General features: G+C 41.5%; 4 protein-coding genes across 4 annotated transcripts; all 4 read left to right on the plus strand.

Annotated features, from left to right (window-relative positions):
• Positions 1-429: 429 nt before the first annotated feature.
• Positions 430-3,237, plus strand: LOC137305529 (ferritin heavy chain B-like). The gene is made up of 4 exons (XM_067974390.1): positions 430-560; positions 1,888-2,034; positions 2,450-2,575; positions 2,924-3,237. The coding sequence occupies exons 1-4, from the start codon at positions 459-461 to the stop codon at positions 3,077-3,079; spliced, it is 531 nt and encodes a 176-aa protein (XP_067830491.1). The 5' UTR covers positions 430-458; the 3' UTR covers positions 3,080-3,237.
• Positions 3,238-5,853: 2,616 nt separating this feature from the next.
• LOC137305335 (ferritin heavy chain, oocyte isoform-like) lies at positions 5,854-8,472 on the plus strand. Its single transcript, XM_067974177.1, has 4 exons — positions 5,854-6,031; positions 6,774-6,920; positions 7,597-7,722; positions 8,123-8,472. Exons 1-4 carry the CDS (start codon positions 5,930-5,932, stop codon positions 8,273-8,275), a joined length of 528 nt encoding a protein of 175 aa, XP_067830278.1. The 5' UTR covers positions 5,854-5,929; the 3' UTR covers positions 8,276-8,472.
• Positions 8,473-11,447: 2,975 nt separating this feature from the next.
• Positions 11,448-14,247, plus strand: LOC137305528 (ferritin heavy chain B-like). Its single transcript, XM_067974389.1, has 4 exons — positions 11,448-11,571; positions 12,900-13,046; positions 13,462-13,587; positions 13,937-14,247. Exons 1-4 carry the CDS (start codon positions 11,470-11,472, stop codon positions 14,090-14,092), a joined length of 531 nt encoding a protein of 176 aa, XP_067830490.1. The 5' UTR covers positions 11,448-11,469; the 3' UTR covers positions 14,093-14,247.
• A 2,670-nt stretch (positions 14,248-16,917) lies between these two features.
• Positions 16,918-20,324, plus strand: LOC137305535 (ferritin heavy chain, oocyte isoform-like). Its single transcript, XM_067974395.1, has 4 exons — positions 16,918-17,050; positions 17,821-17,967; positions 19,008-19,133; positions 19,547-20,324. The coding sequence occupies exons 1-4, from the start codon at positions 16,949-16,951 to the stop codon at positions 19,697-19,699; spliced, it is 528 nt and encodes a 175-aa protein (XP_067830496.1). The 5' UTR covers positions 16,918-16,948; the 3' UTR covers positions 19,700-20,324.
• The last annotated feature ends 527 nt before the right edge of the window (positions 20,325-20,851 follow it).

The following is a 20,851-nucleotide window of genomic DNA, read 5'->3' on the forward strand; positions in this document are numbered from 1 at the left end:
GATAGAAGAGCAGACATGTTTTTTTAACTTTTTTTTTCCTTTCTTTTTTTGTGTTTTAGGCCCCCCCTTTTATAAGAAGGGGAGGGGGGTTGGGTGTGTTTATGTGCAGTAAATCAATAAACCCAAAATAAGTGTCATTTTATAATTTTATTACATCGATCCAGGATGCACTCCAGTCCCTGCGGTGCCCACCGGTCACGGAAACAGATTTTCCAGTTTGAGGAAAGTCAGAGCAATTGGATCTTTATTGGCTCTGGGTGTCATCTCCCCTCCTCCCTTTTCTTGATTGGTGTTCTGAGAGAGGATGTAATTTCTGATTGGGTATTGCCAACTGTCACTCATCATCTAGGCTGCCACGCCCCGGATTAACCAGCAGTATAAATATGGAGCTTTGGGTGGCTGTTTTTCAGTTTCTTGTTTCAACAGAGTTGTTTAGTTTTGTTAAAGTTAATTTAAAGATGGCTTCCCAAGTGTGTCAGAACTATCACAAGGAGTGTGAGGATGGTGTCAACAAGCAGATCAATATGGAGCTCTATTCCTCCTATGTTTATCTTTCTATGGTGAGTTTTGTTTCTTTGACCCCTTCACATTGGAGACTCTAATGTGAAATTACAAAATTCTGTTTTCTCCAACTCATCTATTGCCTTTCCTCTTGTCTGCCCCCCCCCCCCCACAATTGATTGATGGATGGTGAGTGTCTTTTTAAAGCTGTAATATAATGTGATTTATTGTATGGTCATATCAAACTGTCTCTCTTCCTTGCAGTAGTTGCACCCCATTCTATATCTTAAATCTTAATTGTTCACTTTCCTGGTGTCTGAGCTTTTTATTGAAGTTGTTTTGCAATGCACTCTGCATTCAATGCCTGGGATTCAGATTTCTTACCCTCTATTCTGCATCTCTCCACAGTCTTTCCCCACATTCTCCTTGCAATGAGGGGTCATAATCTTAAATTAGAGCTAGCCCATTTAGAAGGGAAGTGAGGAAGAACTTTTTCCCTCAAAGGCACTGGAAATCTAGAACTTTCTCCCTTGAAAGTCTGTGGATGTTGGGGATTAATTGGTGCTTTCAAGACTGAAATCTTTTGTTGGGTCAGGGTATTGAAGGATGGGTTGATGTACAGATCCATGTTCTAATTAAATCATTGAGTTGGCTCAAATGGCTGTATGTCCCACTCCTGTTTCTATGTTCCTAACCTTCACTTTTTAAGTACCAACTTGTCCCTGTCTGTCTTCTCTCTCTGCCTTTGCTCTATTGGTGGGAGGGCCTTCAGCCATTTTGGTCCTACTCAGTGTAACTGTTAACCCCTCTGCCTTCCTACCTCTGTCTGACTCTCAAGGCACTCAAATGCTAACAGTTTCTAGTCATCTAACTTATTGCTTGGGATCTGTTTCTCCTCTGAAATGCCTTGATGTTTAGTGTTGAAGGTGCTAAGTTAATGCTGTTTGTGGTTGTTGTGGAAAGGGGTTTGCTTCAAATTTCAGTCATGCCCCTGAATTGGTTTGTACAAAATAGATCTGGTCAATAACCAATGATTGGAGATTGTGATACTGGTGAAAAGAAGGATCTTAGTCTTTATGTTTCTTCACTAATTTCTAGAGATATAATTCAATCTTGGGTGTGAAGATTAAAGTGAAGTATTGTGTTGATTATGTTCAAAGCTGAATTGGTAATTTTCCATTAGCCAGCTTCCTGATTGCTAGGAGTGAGATTATCTCACTCTACCAGGTTAGTGAAGCCAGTCAGCCTGTGCTAGTTTTCAGAACCATCTGCATACAAGCTCAGTGAGACTTGAGCCCTTGACAAAAAAAAAATTGTGGTTGGCTTTATGTACAATTCCCCATGATGATCATTCTGATACCAACTACTTCTTTGATCTCTACACAGTCCTATTACTTTGACCAGGATGATGTTGCCCTGCGTCACTTTGCTGAGTTCTTCAAGGAGCAGTCACATGAGGAACGGGAGCACGCTGAGAAACTGCTGAAATTCCAGAATCAGCGTGGGGGCCGAGTCACCTTTGAGGACATCAAGGTTTGATTTAATGACCGAGTGGCCTTCTGAATGGCTCCCCTTAAACTAACAATTTTAAATATTTCTAAAGCAATTTGTTCCAATGCACATAATTACATAGAATGTCCAGCACAGAAACAGGACATTTGGCCCAACTGGTCTATGCTGGTGTTTCTGCTCCACATGAGCTGCCTCCCACCTTCATCTTGCCCTATCAGCACATCCATCTATTACTGTCTCCCTCAGCACTTCCCCCTTAAAGACATCGATACTATTTGACTCCAGTGGTTGTGGTGGTGTAATTCAATATTCTTGGGACAATTGGTTCATGGTGACATGGACCTCTGATTGCTTTTTCACCCCAATTTTCCTTCAATACTTGTGTATTTTGTTGAATCCATTAAGTGAACTGGCTGAGACCTGATTCCCTTTTCAGAAGCCAGAGCAGGATGAGTGGAGCAATGGTCTGGAGGCGATGCAGAGAGCTCTGCAGATGGAGAAGGATGTGAACCAGAGTCTGCTGGATCTCCACAAACTGTCCACTGAGAGGACAGACCCTCATGTAAGTTTTCAATGTGGGCCTTTGGGTAAGTTGGAGGTGGTGGAAATTTACTGTCCTTGAGCTGATTCAAAAGATCTTCATACTCATAGCTTTGTTGGTGTCATGCTCAAATTTTTTTGGGTGAGGGGAGACAGGAAAAGGAGATTGCCCTATTGTCTACATTAGAAGTAAATGTATCTGATCCCAGGATCTAAGCACTTAATAGAGCAAAGTTACTGTGCAATAGTGCATCAATCTGAAGTGCACCACTTGACTATCCTCCAGTCCAAGAGGATTAAAATCCAAACTCTAGGGGAAGTTCCTTGCTATCTGCTGCTGGACATAACTATTCTCCATCTTTTCTTCCAGTTGTGTGACTTCCTGGAGACCCACTACTTGGATGAACAAGTGAAGATGATCAAGAAGCTTGGAGATCACATCACCAACCTGAAGAGACTGGGAGCCCCTGAGAATGGCATGGGAGTGTACCTGTTTCACAAGCTCACCCTGGGGGAGAGTGATTAAACTGACTGCAGGGATAAAGCTGATTGTTTAGTTCTCCTGTTTATATAGTCAAGAACCCCTATCCTGTAGCAATGGTGACTTTGTACAAAGAGCTGTGAGACCTAGACTCTTGATGTGAAAAGTAATAGTAACTGGAAATAAACTGTTACAGAAGACTGGGTTTTGGCTCCTTGTAAATTGAGTGATTGCTTATTTTTCAGATTAACATAATTCAGTTGTTATAACAAATTGCATTGGGCTGTGTATTGGCTTTATGGTGAGATTCTGCCCTGTGAATTTTTTTTCTTCTGGGGTGTGTGGGGCCACTGTGTCTACCTTGAGTGTAAATTGTATTTATGCAGCTCAATGATTACTGCTGATTTCAATGCAAAGAACAATACAGTAACACAAGTTCCTGTTCCTACTGGTACTGCATATTATCAGCTGTTTAACTCATCACTGGTGCAAAATCAGCTGCTGTAACATTTTGTTACAACACAAGGAAAGTAAACTAGTAATTTCAGTCCAAGGGGCAATCTTATTTTAAGAATAGTATCTGCCAGTGGAAAAGCAGTCTTGATGCTTTTCTTTTCAAAGGAAGAGGCTACTGACCTCAGGGGTTAGCTGGGGTAGCTTATGAAATCACTCATTACTGCTCCTAAAAGACTGTTAGTTTGTCATCAAAGGGGTCTCTGATGGGGCAGTGTAGATTCCCGGTCGGGAGGGGATAGGATTGACTGACAACTTCTTCGTCTATTTCCCTTTATTGTCTTCACCACCCCCACTTCTAACCCCCTATTAAGCTCCCACATGAATAATACATTGGGTAAAGTACTGGAATACCTCAAACTAAACTCCAGCAAAAAATGTTTTCCTCCTGGAAGATGTAATAAATGCACAAAACAAATAACTTTAAACATTGTTAAATAGGTAAGGCTCTTAACCTCTTCCATACTGCTATTGTTCCATCAATTCATAAACCAATACAATCAGCTCCTCTATGAATTTGTATTGATCCCATTGTGCAGTTAATACAAATTACAATTTGACTGGATCACCGTTTCATTGAAACAAAGTTAAATAGATATTTTGCCTGAAACTCCACGTCCCTGTTCCATCAATTAATAAACACAATACAATCAGCTCCTCCATAAATGTATCAATTTGCCTGTAGTTCTATTGTGTTCCATACCAAATTGTAATCATCTTTTCCAAATCCTATTTGTTCTCCCTTTGTCTCTTTCACACCTATGAATGGATCAAATGTTGATGCTGTAATTACCCAGTGTTTACAAGTGAAGTTTAGGAGCTGTGTGATTGAATTGCAGTCTTCAGTCATTCCACGTTAATATCTTTACATGGAGTAAATAAGGGGAAACTGTTTCCAGTGGCAGACCAGTTAGTAACCAGCAAACACAGATTTAAGGTGATTGGTAAAAGAACCAGAAGTGACAAGAAACTTTATTTTCCCAGTGTTCTGATCTGGAATGCATTGCCTCATCGGGTGGTGGAAGCAGATTTAATAATTTTCAAAAGGAAATTTGATTATTACTTGAAGGGGGAAAGAGCAGGGGAGTGGGACTAATTGGATAGCTCTTTCAAAGAGCCAGTATAGGCACGATGGGCTGAATGGCCTCCTTTTGTGCTGTAATACTAGGATACTATGATCTCTAAAGGCACTTTTGGGGTATCAATGTCACCACATTTCATACGTTGTTGAGCCACAATTTTACGAGTCAGTGTGGATTATCTGATAGCTGTGACTGCTGCATCGGTCGAACCTTTGAGGTGTAGTCACTGTTGTAATGTAAGAAATGCAGCAGTCAATTTGCCTCCAGCAAGGACCCAAAAACAGCAATGAAATATTGACCTGATAATCTGTTTTAGTGATGTTAGTTGAGGGATAAATATTGGTCCAGACATTGGGGAGAACTCCCCTGCTCTTCCTTGAAATAGTGCTGTGGGATCTTTTACATCCACATGAGAGGGCAGATGAGGCCTCGATTTAATATCACATCCAAAAGACGGCACCTCTGACAGTGCAGCACTCCCTTAGTCAGTCTAGACTTTGTGCTCAAGTCTATGGATTGGGACTTGAACCCACAACCTTCTGACTCTGAGGTGAGAGTGCTGCCACTGAGCCACAGCTGACACAAATGGAGATGTTTGTGTGGGTGACATTGAATTCAGTAATCTTCACTCCCTCTCATTCTCGCTGAATATCCTGAATTTTACCAAACAACATTTCATGAGAATCAAAACTAAAAATGACACATCCCACAATGCTTTGCCCAGTTGATGCCCCCATGCTGCCAATCCTCAGACACACCCATTCTCTATATTAGAACTGGGGACGATTCACACCATCCATGGGATGGAATTTCCATTTCTCTGTCCAATGGTTGGTTTGCAAATTCACTCAAGACTACTTGATTCCTCTGAATATTGTCTCAGCGTCACAATTACTTACAAGTAATAAACTTGACCAGATTATGAAAAGCCACTTCGGTGAAAATATCAAATTATGATCAAATAATTCAAAGTTGTCATTCCGAGAGATTGAAACAAAGAGAAACTTTCAAATTTGAGGGAAGTCAAAGACCCCAAAAGCAGTGACATCACCGAGACTGATTATCCAAATCGGCCTTTATTCCAAACCTCTGATTGGCTCTGGGTATCAACCCCTCCCCACACTGCCTCTCTGTTAATTGGTTAAATGGACGATTCCTGATTGGCGATCATTGGTGCTGTCATTGCTGACCAAAATGCAGGCCGTCCCAGTAGTATAAATACAAAGAGCTTGTGAGTGAAGAGGTTAGTTCTAGAACTTTTTGAGCAATAGTTGAAAGTGTTAATATTGAAATAGTGACAATGGCCTCCCAAGTGTGTCAGAACTACCACAAGGAGTGTGAGGATGGTGTCAACAAGCAGATCAATATGGAGCTCTATTCCTCCTATGTTTACCTCTCCATGGTGAGTCTTTTATTAATTGCCACTGCATTCTAAGTAGTTGGAATTTCTCCTGTTCAATAAACTGGCTCTAAAATGTGTTTCTCTTGATTTTTTTCCACCTCCCTTGGAAGACAAAGCTTTGGCCAGTGAGTACTTCCAGTGTGTAATACAGGATAATCTTGTTGAGTTAATGGACTGCTCCTTGCAGCAGCTGCACTCTATTGAGGGGTTTAATATACTCCTGGCTGAGCTGCTGCCTGAGTTTGGAACAAATGCAGAAACCTGGTCAAGTGCTTGTCAGCATTTGTCCAATTTCAGTTTCAATGGGGTGACTGCAGTCAGTGAAATGTTGACAGGTCCTCACTAGTTTTCTTGCCTTGAGACTCCTAGTAATGAAGCTTTCTTCACTGTTCCTAGATCTCTATTACACTAAATGATTGTCCAGTGTAAAACTGCTGGGAAATGGAGTAATTGTCCCTTATTCCTCCACTAATTTTAGATTAGTATGGAGAGTAAATGGGGTACCACTGGCTCAGAAGTGAAGTTTGAGTTGAGATGAAATGTAATCCCTGACCTTAATTGCTACTTTTCTCTGATCCATTCATTATCCTATTGGGGAGGGGGAAGCTATTGACCATGTTGTGAAGTAAATTGAATTTTACTAGTAAACAAATGCTATCTAATTTCTAAAACTTTGAGCATGAATTGTATGTAGGTGAGATCTAGGTCTGACATGATGCTGTTTTCAATATTCTCTCCACAGTCCTATTACTTTGACCGGGATGATGTTGCCCTCCGTCACTTCGCCAAGTTTTTGAAGGAGCAGTCGCATGAGAAACGGGAGCACACTGAGAAACTGATGAAATTCCAGAATCGACGTGGCGGCTGTATTGTCTTTGAGGATATCAAGGTTAGCTGTGGAGAAATATTAGTGACTGGACCACAGTTGAAAACCACATATGGCAGGACATTGGAGGAACAGACCAGGTGGAAATATAATTCCTTGAGTGCAATTTGCTAAAACCAATAGGGATAAGAGGTACAAAAGCCAAGAAGATTGTTGTGATGAGGGACTAGTTTGACCTTTCACCAAAGACCATTTCTCAAGGGGCAGAGTAGATGAACATGAAGTTGAGAAAGTGGCAATATTGGGTTTATAGAGGATATTGTCCTTCTGTGGTTGTATTAATATAACATTGTCATACATCCTTTGCCTCAAGATAAGTAGGGAAACATTGAAATGTCTGACTTGATATTAATGTATTAATCAATGAGAATAAAACATAACTCCTTTCATGTTGTAGGAGGTACAAGTACCAATAATACTTGCATGTCTATGCTTACAGGTAGGGGAGTGGAATTAATTTAGATTCCTCTGTCAAATCTAGGACACATGATTGGCTGAATGGCCTGTTTTGTGCTGTTGTGTAACTAATCTTGGTGTGACTTCTTGTTTTGGTGATTTCTCATCTTTCTTTGTTCAGTTATCTGGAGTATAAACTAATCTCCATAACTCCAATTCTTGCATGAAGTTAGCAATGAGATCACCAGATGTTCATGGAATTTTACATCTTCTGAACTTTCAGAAGCCCGAGCAGGATGAGTGGAGCAATGGTCTGGAGGTGATGCAGAGAGCTCTGCAGATGGAGAAGAATGTGAACCAGAGTCTGCTGGATCTGCACAAACTGTCCACTGAGAGGACAGACCCTCATGTAAGTTTCTAATGCCTTGTGGTATTAATATATATTTCATAACTTCAGGTTGTCTAAGCCAGTGCCATCCTTCAAACATCAGACCAAATTCTGTCCAATGGCTTTTCACTTCTAAAGCCTGATGTACTGGATTGATTCAATTGGATGATTTTCAGTAATGAAATTCTCATTAGTAAATCTGTTTGTTCAACTTAATGGACACCTTACAATTAGTACTGGTTTTGGTGAGGGGCAGATATCGAACAGAGATCTGGAAACAAAGCCCGGTGGGATGGTTTGGAGTAGGAGTTGACTTGTGTAATGGCAACTTTCTGTCTCCTACTTCAATTCTAATGTGACTAGATCCTGAAAAGCAATGTGGTCAAATAGCTGCCTTAATGAAAATATCTCCCTTTCCCAGTTGTGTGACTTCCTGGAGAGCCACTACTTGGATGAACAAGTGAAGATGATCAAGAAGCTTGGAGATCACATCACCAACCTGAAGAGACTGGGAGCCCCTGAGAATGGCATGGGAGTGTACCTGTTTGACAAGCTCACCCTGGGGGAGGAGTGACTGGACTGTTGTCCATGTTGCAGATATTCAACTTGTGTATTGAAGTGTTATGTTGTCATCTCTCTGAACTGGGAATGGAATTCCAAGTCTAAGATTAACTTCCAAACATTGTAGTTGAGTATTCTTGCAGCTGAAATAAAACATTTTGATGTTGAACTGGTTCCTTTTTTTTCTTCTCAGTAACTGAGCACATTGTAACACCAATGCATATGGCCTTGTGTCAAATAACCTATTTTCTTACCAGAAACTTTTTTTTGTCACCTTAATAAAATCTGATTTGTTTGGGCGCATGGGTGTTTTAACCCCTTCCCCTCCAACAGGCTTAATTGGGTTTTGTAGCAGTCTCGGATGGCCATAGCGACAAGTCAAATTTTGGCCTTCAACAGCTTTTATTATTTATCCTTCTGTAGAAGAGACTGGAGTGTAATCTGATTACAGTAAGACCTCTTGCTCCACACCTTCCCTGTATGCTTGAATCCCTTTTGGTGTGTGTTTTTTTTATTTGTTTGTTAGATGTGGGTGTTGCTGGTGATTACAGTAGTCAACCTTCTGAATAAACAACCCCACTAATTACGGCTGACCCTTCCATTGTAGCACATGAGGAAAGTGTTCCCTGTAGCATGTATTCAAATTTAAGTATTTACAATAATCCTAGAGCAAAATAAGAAATCTCCAGTTTTTCCTTCTATGGTGACCTGGCTCTATCTTCCATTTTCAGCTCATACTATTTTGTTTCAATCTCCTTTCCCAGCCTCTCTCTGCTCACTTCACCCACCTCTTACAGCCTGGACCCCACAGCCTCCAAAATACTTCCATTTGCTACTGCAAATCTGGGCCCTCCTCTAGGTCTCCCTTGCTGAATTCTGCTGTTTTATTAAACAGTTCTTGCCCCATTCCCCTCTTGCTCCTTGTGTGTACGGTCTTCATGTAATCCTATTTGGCTTAGAACCAAATGACACTAGATCCCAATTGCTAAAGCTGCCACTTAGAAATCTATTAGAGAACAGAGTCAGCTAATTATAGGATAAACCACCAACTACTTGGTCTGTTTAAAGCTTTATCTGAATTTGCACTAGTGATGTTCAGGTTATTCTCACACAGGGACCACAATCAGATCAGTCCATCAACCCCACTTTTCGTTGCTTCATCTTTCCTTCACGAGGTTCCACCTTTGACATGTTTTTTTTTTAGCCTGTTTCTTGTTGATCCGACCGTATTCTGATGTGATGTGATCTGGAACACGCTATCCACTGAGCCCCATCCTTCCCTGACCGCATTTAGGGAAATATCAGTAACTCCCCTTTCTAATGAGAAAATTCACCACTCGACTCTTTCCACTTGGTGTTTGACTGTCCAAAAAGTACAAGAGATTAATCATTGAAACAAGGGGTTACCAAACCCAGGAAATACCAGATAGTCTGTTCACCACTGTGGGCCACTGTCCAAACAACCAACGCTACCCACAGTGTTTGCTTCTAACTGCAATCCCTCCCAACACCAAATCCCCACCAACCCCCCAATCCCTTGCACTTCACTCAGACATTCTGCCCTTTGACCTCTGGCGGATAGACCAGACTTATAACAGCTCTTGTAAATTACATGGAATGTATTAGGCCATTCAGGGGTGAGGCAAAGGAAATACGAAGGGATCTGGATAGGTGGGGAAGGTGGGCAGCTGAGTGGAAAATAACATTTAATGTGGGAAGATTCAAGGGACTTAGACTGGGGAATATGGACTGTCCTGTCCGCAGTGGGAATATAATCTAAATGGCTCGAGGCCACGAGCCACCAACAGGGGAGATGAGTCTGGGGATACTGGAGGAAGATAACGTGGGGAATGTACAGATGACTGAGATAAATATTTGACAGTGGCTGACTTGGAGCTTTCAGTTTTAGGGATCAGTCAATGATCCACAGTCTCTTCCCCGTGCACTGCTCTGCAATTTATTGTTTGTAAAATTTCATGATGACAAAACAAGAACTCAACATGCCGTGGTCCCCTTCACTTTCCAGCCGATGTGTGTACAGATGCTCACTGACCCTAGAATTGATGGAGTATCGAAGAACTTGTGTTTGACACATTCATCACACCCACTTTCCATTCGCCTGACTCGCTGTTGGTTGCTGTTCACAGGCTCTGATCTGTTTGGATGTTGTCTCAAACCCGCAGCTACCTGCCAAATAATCAACTCACGGACCCATCCAGAATTATTCAAAGACACTGACCCGCAAACAACAATTAAACCTGTGGTTCTGGATCTTTGAACCGTCACTATCAGTGACCATAACCGATGGGATGGGGGCAGATCCACTAATTGACAATTTGGTCCATTATGGTCAAGTGCCCGGGTGGCCCTGGAGAGGGAGCATGTGGTGTCCACCGTTACGCTTGATGCCTTCCGCGACCGGTGGGCACCGCAGGGTATAGACTGTCTTGTGGACATCAATAATAGAATCCTGATTTAATTGGGAAGGTATCCTGTTGTTTTTGGTGGCACTTGATGCTTATTTTGGCATCTTTTCAGTTTGATTGGACCATCCAATATTCGTGGTGCCCTGAGAGGGCCACTTGTGATGGTTTATGTTTGGTGACCCTGGGGCAACCCAGAGTCTCCCTTATTGGTCCATCAAAGAAAGGTCGATTATGGTCAATAATATGGTCACTATCAGATTTTTTTTTCTTTGGAGTGTGGGATAGAAGAGCAGACATGTTTTTTTAACTTTTTTTTTCCTTTCTTTTTTTGTGTTTTAGGCCCCCCCTTTTATAAGAAGGGGAGGGGGGGTTTGGTTGTGTTTATGTGCAGTAAATCAATAAACCCAAAATAAGTGTCATTTGATAATTTTATTACATCGATCCAGGATGCACTCCAGTCCCTGCGGTGCCCACCGGTCACGGAAACAGATTTTCCAGTTTGAGGAAAGTCAGAGCAATTGGATCTTTATTGAATTGTCAGCCAATGATGTTCCTCCTTCAAAGTTCTGACTGGCTCTGGGTGTCATCTCCCCTCCTCCCTTTTCTCGATTGGTGTTCTGAGAGAGGATGTAATTTCTGATTGGGTATTGCCAACTGTCACTCATCATCTAGGCTGCCACGCCCCGGATTAACCAGCAGTATAAATATGGAGCTTTGGGTGGCTATTTTTCAGTTTCTTGTTTCAACAGAGTTGTTTAGTTTTGTTAAAGTTAATTTAAAGATGGCTTCCCAAGTGTGTCAGAACTATCACAAGGAGTGTGAGGATGGTGTCAACAAGCAGATCAATATGGAGCTCTATTCCTCCTATGTTTATCTCTCTATGGTGAGTTTTGTTTCTTTGACCCCTTCACATTGGAGACTCTAATGTGAAATTACAAAATTCTGTTTTCTCCAACTCATCTATTGCCTTTCCTCTTGTCTGCCCCCTCCCCCCAATTGATTGATTGATGGATGGTGAATGTCTTTTTAAAGCTGTAATATAATGTGATTTATTGTATGGTCATATCAAACTGTCTCTCTTCCTTGCAGTAGTTGCACCCCATTCTATATCTTAAATCTTAATTGTTCACTTTCCTGGTGTCTGAGCTTTTTATTGAAGTTGTTTTGCAATACACTCTGCATTCAATGCCTGGGATTCAGATTTCTTGCCCTCTATTCTGCATCTCTCCACAGTCTTTCCCCACATTGTCCTTGCAATGAGGGGTCATAATCTTAAATTAGAGCTAGCCCATTTAGAAGGGAAGTGAGGAAGAACTTTTTCCCTCAAAGGCACTGGAAATCTAGAACTTTCTCCCTTGAAAGTCTGTGGATGTTGGGGATTAATTGGTGCTTTCAAGACTGAAATCTTTTGTTGGGTCAGGGTATTGGAGGATGGGTTGATGTACAGATCCATGTTCTAATTAAATCATTGAGTTGGCTCAAATGGCTGTATGTCCCACTCCTGTTTCTATGTTTTAAACCTTCACTTTTTAAGTACCAGCTTGTCCCTGTCTGTCTTCTCTCTCTGCCTTTGCTCTATTGGTGGGAGGGCCTTCAGCCATTTTGGTCCTACTCAGTGTAACTGTTAACCCCTCTGCCTTCCTACCTCTGTCTGACTCTCAAGGCACTCAAATGCTAACAGTTTCTAGTCATCTAACTTATTGCTTGGTATCTGTTTCTCCTCTGAAATGCCTTGATGTTTAGTGTTGAAGGTGCTAAGTTAATGCTGTTTGTGGTTGTTGTGGAAAGGGGTTTGCTTCAAATTTCAGTCATGCCCCTGAATTGGTTTGTACAAAATAGATCTGGTCAATAGCCAATGATTGGAGATTGTGATACTGGTGAAAAGAAGGATCTTAGTCTTTATGTTTCTTCACTAATTTCTAGAGATATAATTCAATCTTGGGTGTGAAGATTAAAGTGAAGTATTGTGTTGATTATGTTCAAAGCTGAATTGGTAATTTTCCATTAGCCAGCTTCCTGATTGCTAGGAGTGAGATTATCTCACTCTACCAGGTTAGTGAAGCCAGTCAGCCTGTGCTAGTTTTCAGAACAATCTGCATACAAGCTCAGTGAGACTTGAGCCCTTGACAAAAAAAAAATTGTGGTTGGCTTTATGTACAATTCCCCATGATGATCATTCTGATACCAACTACTTCTTTGATCTCTACACAGTCCTATTACTTTGACCGGGATGATGTTGCCCTGCGTCACTTTGCTGAGTTCTTCAAGGAGCAGTCACATGAGGAACGGGAGCACGCTGAGAAACTGCTGAAATTCCAGAATCTGCGTGGGGGCCGAGTCACCTTTGAGGACATCAAGGTTTGATTTAATGACCGAGTGGCCTTCTGAATGGCTCCCCTTAAACTAACAATTTTAAATATTTCTAAAGCAATTTGTTCCAATGCACATAATTACATAGAATGTCCAGCACAGAAACAGGACATTTGGCCCAACTGGTCTATGCTGGTGTTTATGCTCCACATGAGCTGCCTCCCACCTTCATCTTGCCCTATCAGCACATCCATCTATTACTGTCTCCCTCAGCACTTCCCCCTTGAAGACATCCATACTATTTGACTCCAGTGGTTGTGGTGGTGTAATTCAATATTCTTGGGACAATTGGTTCATGGTGACATGGACCTCTGATTGCTTTTTCACCCCAATTTTCCTTCAATACTTGTGTATTTTGTTGAATCCATTAAGTGAACTGGCTGAGACCTGATTCCCTTTTCAGAAGCCAGAGCAGGATGAGTGGAGCAATGGTCTGGAGGCGATGCAGAGAGCTCTGCAGATGGAGAAGGATGTGAACCAGAGTCTGCTGGATCTCCACAAACTGTCCACTGAGAGGACAGACCCTCATGTAAGTTTTCAATGTGGGCCTTTGGGTAAGTTGGAGGTGGTGGAAATTTACTGTCCTTGAGCTGATTCAAAAGATCTTCATACTCATAGCTTTGTTGGTGTCATGCTCAAATTTTTTTTGGGTGAGGGGAGACAGGAAAAGGAGATTGCCCTATTGTCTACATTAGAAGTAAATGTATCTGATCCCAGGATCTAAGCACTTAATAGAGCAAAGTTACTGTGCAATAGTGCATCAATCTGAAGTGCACCACTTGACTATCCTCCAGTCCAAGAGGATTAAAATCCAAACTCTAGGGGAAGTTCCTTGCTATCTGCTGCTGGACATAACTATTCTCCATCTTTTCTTCCAGTTGTGTGACTTCCTGGAGACCCACTACTTGGATGAACAAGTGAAGATGATCAAGAAGCTTGGAGATCACATCACCAACCTGAAGAGACTGGGAGCCCCTGAGAATGGCATGGGAGTGTACCTGTTTGACAAGCTCACCCTGGGGGAGAGTGATTAAACTGACTGCAGGGATAAAGCTGATTGTTTAGTACTCTTGTTTATATAGTCAAGAACCCCTATCCTGTAGCAATGGTGACTTTGTACAAAGAGCTGTGAGACCTAGACTCTTGATGTGAAAAGTAATAGTAACTGGAAATAAACTGTTACAGAAGACTGGGTTTTGGCTCCTTGTAAATTGAGTGATTGCTTATTTTTCAGATTAACATAATTCAGTTGTTATAACAAATTGCATTGGGCTGTGTATTGGCTTTATGGTGAGATTCTGCCCTGTGAATTTTTTTTCTTCTGGGGTGTGTGGGGCCACTGTGTCTACCTTGAGTGTAAATTGTATTTATGCAGCTCAATGATTACTGCTGATTTCAATGCAAAGAACAATACAGTAACACAAGTTCCTGTTCCTACTGGTACTGCATATTATCAGCTGTTTAACTCATCACTGGTGCAAAATCAGCTGCTGTAACATTTTGTTACAACACAAGGAAAGTAAAGTAGTAATTTCAGTCCAAGGGGCAATCTTATTTTAAGAATAGTATCTGCCAGTGGAAAAGCAGTCTTGATGCTTTTCTTTTCAAAGGAAGAGGCTACTGACCTCAGTGGTTAGCTGGGGTAGCTTATGAAATCACTCATTACTGCTCCTAAAAGACTGTTAGTTTGTCATCAAAGGGGTCTCTGATGGGGCAGTGTAGATTCCCGGTCGGGAGGGGATAGGATTGACTGACAACTTCTTTGTCTATTTCCCTTTATTGTCTTCACCACCCCCACTTCTAACCCCCTATTAAGCTCCCACATGAATAATACATTGGGTAAAGTACTGGAATACCTCAAACTAAACTCCAGCAAAAAATGTCTTCCTCCTGGAAGATGTAATAAATGCACAAAACAAATAACTTTAAACATTGTTAAATAGGTAAGGCTCTTAACCTCTTCCATACCACTATTGTTCCATCAATTCATAAACCAATACAATCAGCTCCTCTATGAATTTGTATTGATCCCATTGTGCAGTTAATACAAATTACAATTTGACTGGATCACCGTTTCATTGAAACAAAGTTAAATAGATATTTTGCCTGAAACTCCACGTCCCTGTTCCATCAATTAATAAACACAATACAATCAGCTCCTCCATAAATGTATCAATTTGCCTGTAGTTCTATTGTGTTCCATACCAAATTGTAATCATCCTTTCCAAATCCTATTTGTTCTCCCTTTGTCTCTTTCACACCTATGAATGGATCAAATGTTGATGCTGTAATTACCCAGTGTTTACAAGTGAAGTTTAGGAGCTGTGTGATTGAATTGCAGTCTTCAGTCATTCCACGTTAATATCTTTACATGGAGTAAATGACGGGAAACTGTTTCCAGTGGCAGACCAGTTAGTAACCAGCAAACACAGATTTAAGGTGATTGGTAAAAGAACCAGAAGTGACAAGAAACTTTATTTTCCCAGTGTTCTGATCTGGAATGCATTGCCTCATCGGGTGGTGGAAGCAGATTTAATAATTTTCAAAAGGAAATTTGATTATTACTTGAAGGGGGAAAGAGCAGGGGAGTGGGACTAATTGGATAGTTCTTTTCAAGAGCCAGTACAGGCACGATGGGCTGAATGGCCTCCTTTTGTGCTGTAATACTAGGATACTGTGATCTCTAAAGGCACTTTTGGGGTATCAATGTCACCACATTTCATACATTGTTGAGCCACAATTTTACGAGTCAGTGTGGATTATCTGATAGCTTTGACTGCTGCATCGGTCGAACCTTTGAGGTGTAGTCACTGTTGTAATGTAAGAAATGCAGCAGTCAATTTGCCTCCAGCAAGGACCCAAAAACAGCAATGAAATAAAGACCAAATAATCTGTTTTAGTGATGTTAGTTGAGGGATAAATATTGGTCCAGATATTGGGGAGAACTCCCCTGCTCTTCCTCGAAATAGTGCTGTGGGATCTTTCAAGTCCATCTGAGAGAGCAGATGAGGCCTCGATTTAGTATCACACACAAAAGACGGCACCTCTGACAGTACAGCACTCCCACAGTCAGCCTGGACTTTGTGCTCAAGTCTCTAGATTGAGACTTGAACCCACAACCTTCTGACTCTGAGGTGAGAGTGCTGCCACTGAGCCACAGCTGACACAAATGGAGATGTTTGTGTGGGTGACATTGCATTCAGTAATCTTCACTCCCTCTCATTCTCGCTGAATATCCTGAATTTTACCAAACAACATTTCATGAGAATCAAAACTAAAAATGACACATCCCACAATGCTTTGCCCAGTTGATTCCCCCATGCTGCCAATCCTCAGACACACCCATTCTCTATATTAGAACTGGGGACGATTCACACCATCCATGGGATGGAATTTCCATTTCTCTGACCAATGGATGGTTTGCAAATTCACTCAAGACTACTTGATTGCTTTGAATATTGTCTCAGTGTCACAATTACCAGCAAGTAATGAACTTGACCAGATTATGAAAAGGCAACTCAGTGAAAATAGCAAATTATTATCAAATAATTCAAAGTTATGATTCCAAGGGATTTAAACAAAGAGACACTTTCAGATTTTTTTTTCTTTACCAGTGACATCACCAAGACTCATCACCCAAACCGGCCCCTGTTCCAAAGCTCTGATTGGCTCTGGTTATCAATCCCTCCCCCACACCGCCTCTCCTTTTTTAATTGGTGCCTGGATTCATGGAAGATTCCTGAGTGGCTATCGGGGATTGTCAATCATCATTGGTGATGTCATTTGTCGTTTCAATGCAGGCTGTCCCAGTAGTATAAATACAAGAGCTTGTGAGGGTTAAGGGTAGTTTTAGAGCAACAGTAAAAAGTATTGATAGAGGAATAGTGAAGATGTGTTCCCAAGTGTGTCAGAACTATCACAAGGAGTGTGAGGATGGTGTCAACAAGCAGATCAATATGGAGCTTTATTCCTCCTATGTTTACTTCTCCATGGTGAGACTTGTATTAATTGTCACTGCATTCTAAGTAGTAAGAATTTCTCCAGTTTAGCACTGGCTTTAAACTATATTTCATTCCTTTTGCCACTGCCCTGGGTGCAGGGAGGGGGTAACAATTTTTGGGTCGTGTGTAATACATGGTGATCTTGTTATGTTATTGGACTGCTCCTTGCAGCAGCTGCACTCTATTGAGGGGTTTAATATATGAACCTGGCTCAGCTGCTGCCTGAGTTTGTAAGAGAAGAGCAGAAACCTGGTCAAGTGCTTGTCAACATTTGACAATTTCCAGTTTCAATGGGGTGACTGTAGCCAGTGAAATGTTGACAGGTCCTCACTAGTTTTCTTGCCTTGAGAATCCTAGTGATGATTCTTTCACTGTGCCTAGATCTTTATTACACTAAATGTAGATTCCAGTGTAAAACTACTAGAATGAAGGAATTGTCTCTTGTTCCTCCACCAATTTTAGATTAGAATGGAGAGTAAATGGAGCTACAACTTGTCCAGTACCTAAGTTTGACATGAAATTCAATCACAGACTTTAATTGTTACTTTTGTCTGAGTGATTGGATCTTTTGCCCTCTTATTGGGGAGGGGGAAGCTATTGAATATCTTGTGAAGTAAATTGAATTTTACTTGTCAACATGGTGTCTAGTCTCTAAAGAAACTTTAAGTGCTCACTGACAAGGGGGTGGGGGGTGAAATAATGAATAATTGTATGTAGGTGAGGTCTCGTCTGACATGATGTTTTTAATATTCTCTCCACAGTCCTATTACTTTGACCGGGATGATGTTGCCCTGCGTCACTTTGCTGAATTCTTCAAGGAGCAGTCACATGAGGAACGGGAGCATGCTGAGAAACTGATGAAATTCCAGAATCAGCGTGGAGGCCGTCTTGTCCTGGAGGACATCAAGGTTAGCTGTTGAGAAATATTAGTGACTGGGCCACAGTTAAACTACAAATGGCAAAATGTTGGAACAGACCAGGGTGGAAATATAATTCCTTGAGTATGGACACACTTTGCTGAAACCAGTAGGGATAAGAGGTACAAAAGCCAAGAAGATTGTTGTGATGAGGGAATAGTTGGACCAAAGACCATTCTTCAAGGGGGAATGGATCAACATGAACTAGAAGAGGCAGTGTTGGGTTTATAGAGGATGTTGTCCTTGTGTGGAGGTTTTAATTATTAATGGTATTGACATAAATCCTTTGCATCTATTACAAGATAGTGTAGGGAAACACTGAAATGTCTGACTTGATTAATACTGTGTTCAATGAGGTAATAAAACACAACTCCTTACATGCTGTATGAGGTACAAGTACCAATAATACTTGCATGTCAATGCTTACAGGCAGGGCAGTGGAATTAGAGGGTCTAGAATGAGGGGTCACAGTCTCTGGATACAGGGTAGGACATTTAGGACAAATGAGAAATTTCTTCACTGGGGGTGATGAACCTGTGGAATTCTCTAACATCGAAGGCTGTTGAGGCCAAGTCACTAAATATACTTACAAAGGAACTGGAAAGATTTCGAGACACAAGGCATCAAGGGGTATGGGGAGAGAGCAGGAATATGGGAGAGAGGATCATACTGAATGGTGGAGCAGGCTTGCCTGGCCTACTCCTGCTCCTATTTTCTATGTTTCTATTCCTCTGTCCAAGATCTAGGACACATGATGGGATGAATGGCCTGACTTGTGCTGCAAATGTGACTAATCTTGGTGTGATTTCTCTAACATGTTTTGGTGATTGGTTTTTTTTAATCTAAAACTTGTTTTGGTCATTAGTTCACAGTACAGTCTCTCCCTCTTTGGGCGGAGCATGAGGCATGTGGTCTCTATTCACATAGCAACAAGTACTTAGTTCAGTTATCTCACTGTCTCCAATTCTTGGATGAATTTAGCAATGAGAGCATCAGATGTTCATGGAATTTTCCATGTTTTGCTCTTTCAGAAGCCAGAGCAGGATGAGTGGAGCAATGGTCTGGAGGCAATGCAGAGAGCTCTGCAGATGGAGAAGAATGTGAACCAGAGTCTGCTGGATCTGCACAAACTGTCCACTGAGAGGACAGACCCTCATGTAAGTCCTTAATGCCTTGTGGTATTAACATTTATTTGTTGATTACTTCAGGTTGTCTCAGCCAGTGCCATTCTTCAAACATCAGACTGAGTTCTGAATAGCTTTTCACTGCCAAGCATGGTGTACTGGGTAGATTCTATTTGGAAACTTTCACCAATGACCTTCTCAAGAGTCCATCTGTTCAGCTTGATGGACACGGTGATGTTAGTACCAGTCTTTGTGAGGGGCAGACATTTGAAAAGAAGCGATGGTGGGAAGTTTTGACGCAGGAGTTGATTCTTGTGGAATAGTCACTTTTTATTAGGACAGATCTCCTGAAGTTGGAGAGTGACTAGATCCAGACTGCCTGAAAAGCAATTTGTTCAATAAACTGATCCAATAGCTGCATTAATGAAAATGTCTCCCTTTTCCAGTTGTGTGACTTCCTGGAGAGCCACTACTTGGATGAACAAGTGAAGATGATCAAGAAGCTTGGAGATCACATCACCAACCTGAAGAGACTGGGAGCCCCTGAGAATGGCATGGGAGTGTACCTGTTTGACAAGCTCACCCTGGGGGAGGAGTGACTGGACTGTTGTCCATGTTGCAGATATTCAACTTGTGTATTGGAGTATTATGTTGTCATCTCTCTGAACTTGGAAAGGAATTCCAAGTCTAAGATTAACTTCCAAACATTGTAGTTGAGTGTTCTTGCAGCTGAAATAAAACATTTTGATGTTGAACTGGTTCCTTTTTTCTTCAGTAACTGAGCACATTGTAACACCAATGCATATGGCCGTGTCAAATACAAAGTTTCTGGTAAGAAAATAGGTTGTCACCTTGATAAAATCTGATTTACTTGGGCACATGTTTTAACCCCTTCCCCTCCACCAAGCTTAATTGGGTTTTGTAACAGCCTCGGATGGCCATAGCGACAAGTCAAATTTTGGCCTTTAACAGCTTTTAATGTTTAGTCTTCTGTAGAAGAGATTGGAGTGTAATCTGATTACAGTAAGACCTCTTCCTCCACACCTTCCCCATATGCTGGAGTCCCTTTGGGTGTGTGTTTTTTTAAAATATTTTTTCATTAGATGTGGGTGTTGCTGGCAATTACAGTAGTCAACCTTCTGAATCAACGACTCCACTAATTACAGCTGACTCTTCCATTGTAGCACATGAGGAAAATGTTCCCTGTAGCAGGTATTCAAATTTAAGTATTTACAATAATCCTAGAGCAAAATAAGAAATCTCCAGTTTTTCCTTCTGTGGTTACCTGGCTCTTTCCTCCATTTTGTTTCAATCTCATTTTCCAGCCTCTCTCTGCTCACTTCACCCACCTCATACAGCCTGGCCCCTACAGCCTCCAAAATACTTCCATTTGCTACTGCAAATCTAGGCCCTCCTCTAGGTCTCCCTTGCTGAATTCTGCTGTTTCATTAAACAGTTCTTGCCCCATTCCCCTCTCGCTCCTTGTGTGTACGGTCTTCATGTAATCCTATTTGGCTTAGAACCAAATGACACTAGATCCCAATTGCTAAAGCTGCCACTTAGAAATCTATTAGAGAACAGAGCCAGCTAATTATAGGATAAACCAGCAACTACTTGGTCTGTTTAAAGCTTTATCTGAATTTGCACTCGTGATGTTCAGGTTATTCTCACACAGGGACCACAATCAGATCAGTCCATCAACCCCTTCCTTCATTAGGTTCCACCTTTGATATGTTTTTTGTTGATCCGAC

This window comes from Heptranchias perlo, chromosome 40 (assembly GCF_035084215.1).
Source record: "Heptranchias perlo isolate sHepPer1 chromosome 40, sHepPer1.hap1, whole genome shotgun sequence".
NCBI lineage: Eukaryota > Metazoa > Chordata > Chondrichthyes > Hexanchiformes > Hexanchidae > Heptranchias > Heptranchias perlo.

Coding starts and splice junctions, on each gene's coding strand:
- LOC137305535 (XM_067974395.1), top strand. CDS start 16,949: ATGTGTTCCCAAGTGTGTCAGAACTATCACAAGGAGTGTGAGGATGGT. Junction 17,051..17,820: donor CCTATGTTTACTTCTCCATG/GTGAGACTTGTA, acceptor TTCTCTCCACAG/TCCTATTACTTTGACCGGGA. Junction 19,134..19,546: donor CTGAGAGGACAGACCCTCAT/GTAAGTCCTTAA, acceptor TCCCTTTTCCAG/TTGTGTGACTTCCTGGAGAG.
- LOC137305529 (XM_067974390.1), top strand. CDS start 459: ATGGCTTCCCAAGTGTGTCAGAACTATCACAAGGAGTGTGAGGATGGT. Junction 561..1,887: donor CCTATGTTTATCTTTCTATG/GTGAGTTTTGTT, acceptor ATCTCTACACAG/TCCTATTACTTTGACCAGGA. Junction 2,035..2,449: donor TCACCTTTGAGGACATCAAG/GTTTGATTTAAT, acceptor TTCCCTTTTCAG/AAGCCAGAGCAGGATGAGTG.
- LOC137305335 (XM_067974177.1), top strand. CDS start 5,930: ATGGCCTCCCAAGTGTGTCAGAACTACCACAAGGAGTGTGAGGATGGT. Junction 6,921..7,596: donor TTGTCTTTGAGGATATCAAG/GTTAGCTGTGGA, acceptor CTGAACTTTCAG/AAGCCCGAGCAGGATGAGTG. Junction 7,723..8,122: donor CTGAGAGGACAGACCCTCAT/GTAAGTTTCTAA, acceptor TCCCTTTCCCAG/TTGTGTGACTTCCTGGAGAG.
- LOC137305528 (XM_067974389.1), top strand. CDS start 11,470: ATGGCTTCCCAAGTGTGTCAGAACTATCACAAGGAGTGTGAGGATGGT. Junction 13,047..13,461: donor TCACCTTTGAGGACATCAAG/GTTTGATTTAAT, acceptor TTCCCTTTTCAG/AAGCCAGAGCAGGATGAGTG. Junction 13,588..13,936: donor CTGAGAGGACAGACCCTCAT/GTAAGTTTTCAA, acceptor CTTTTCTTCCAG/TTGTGTGACTTCCTGGAGAC.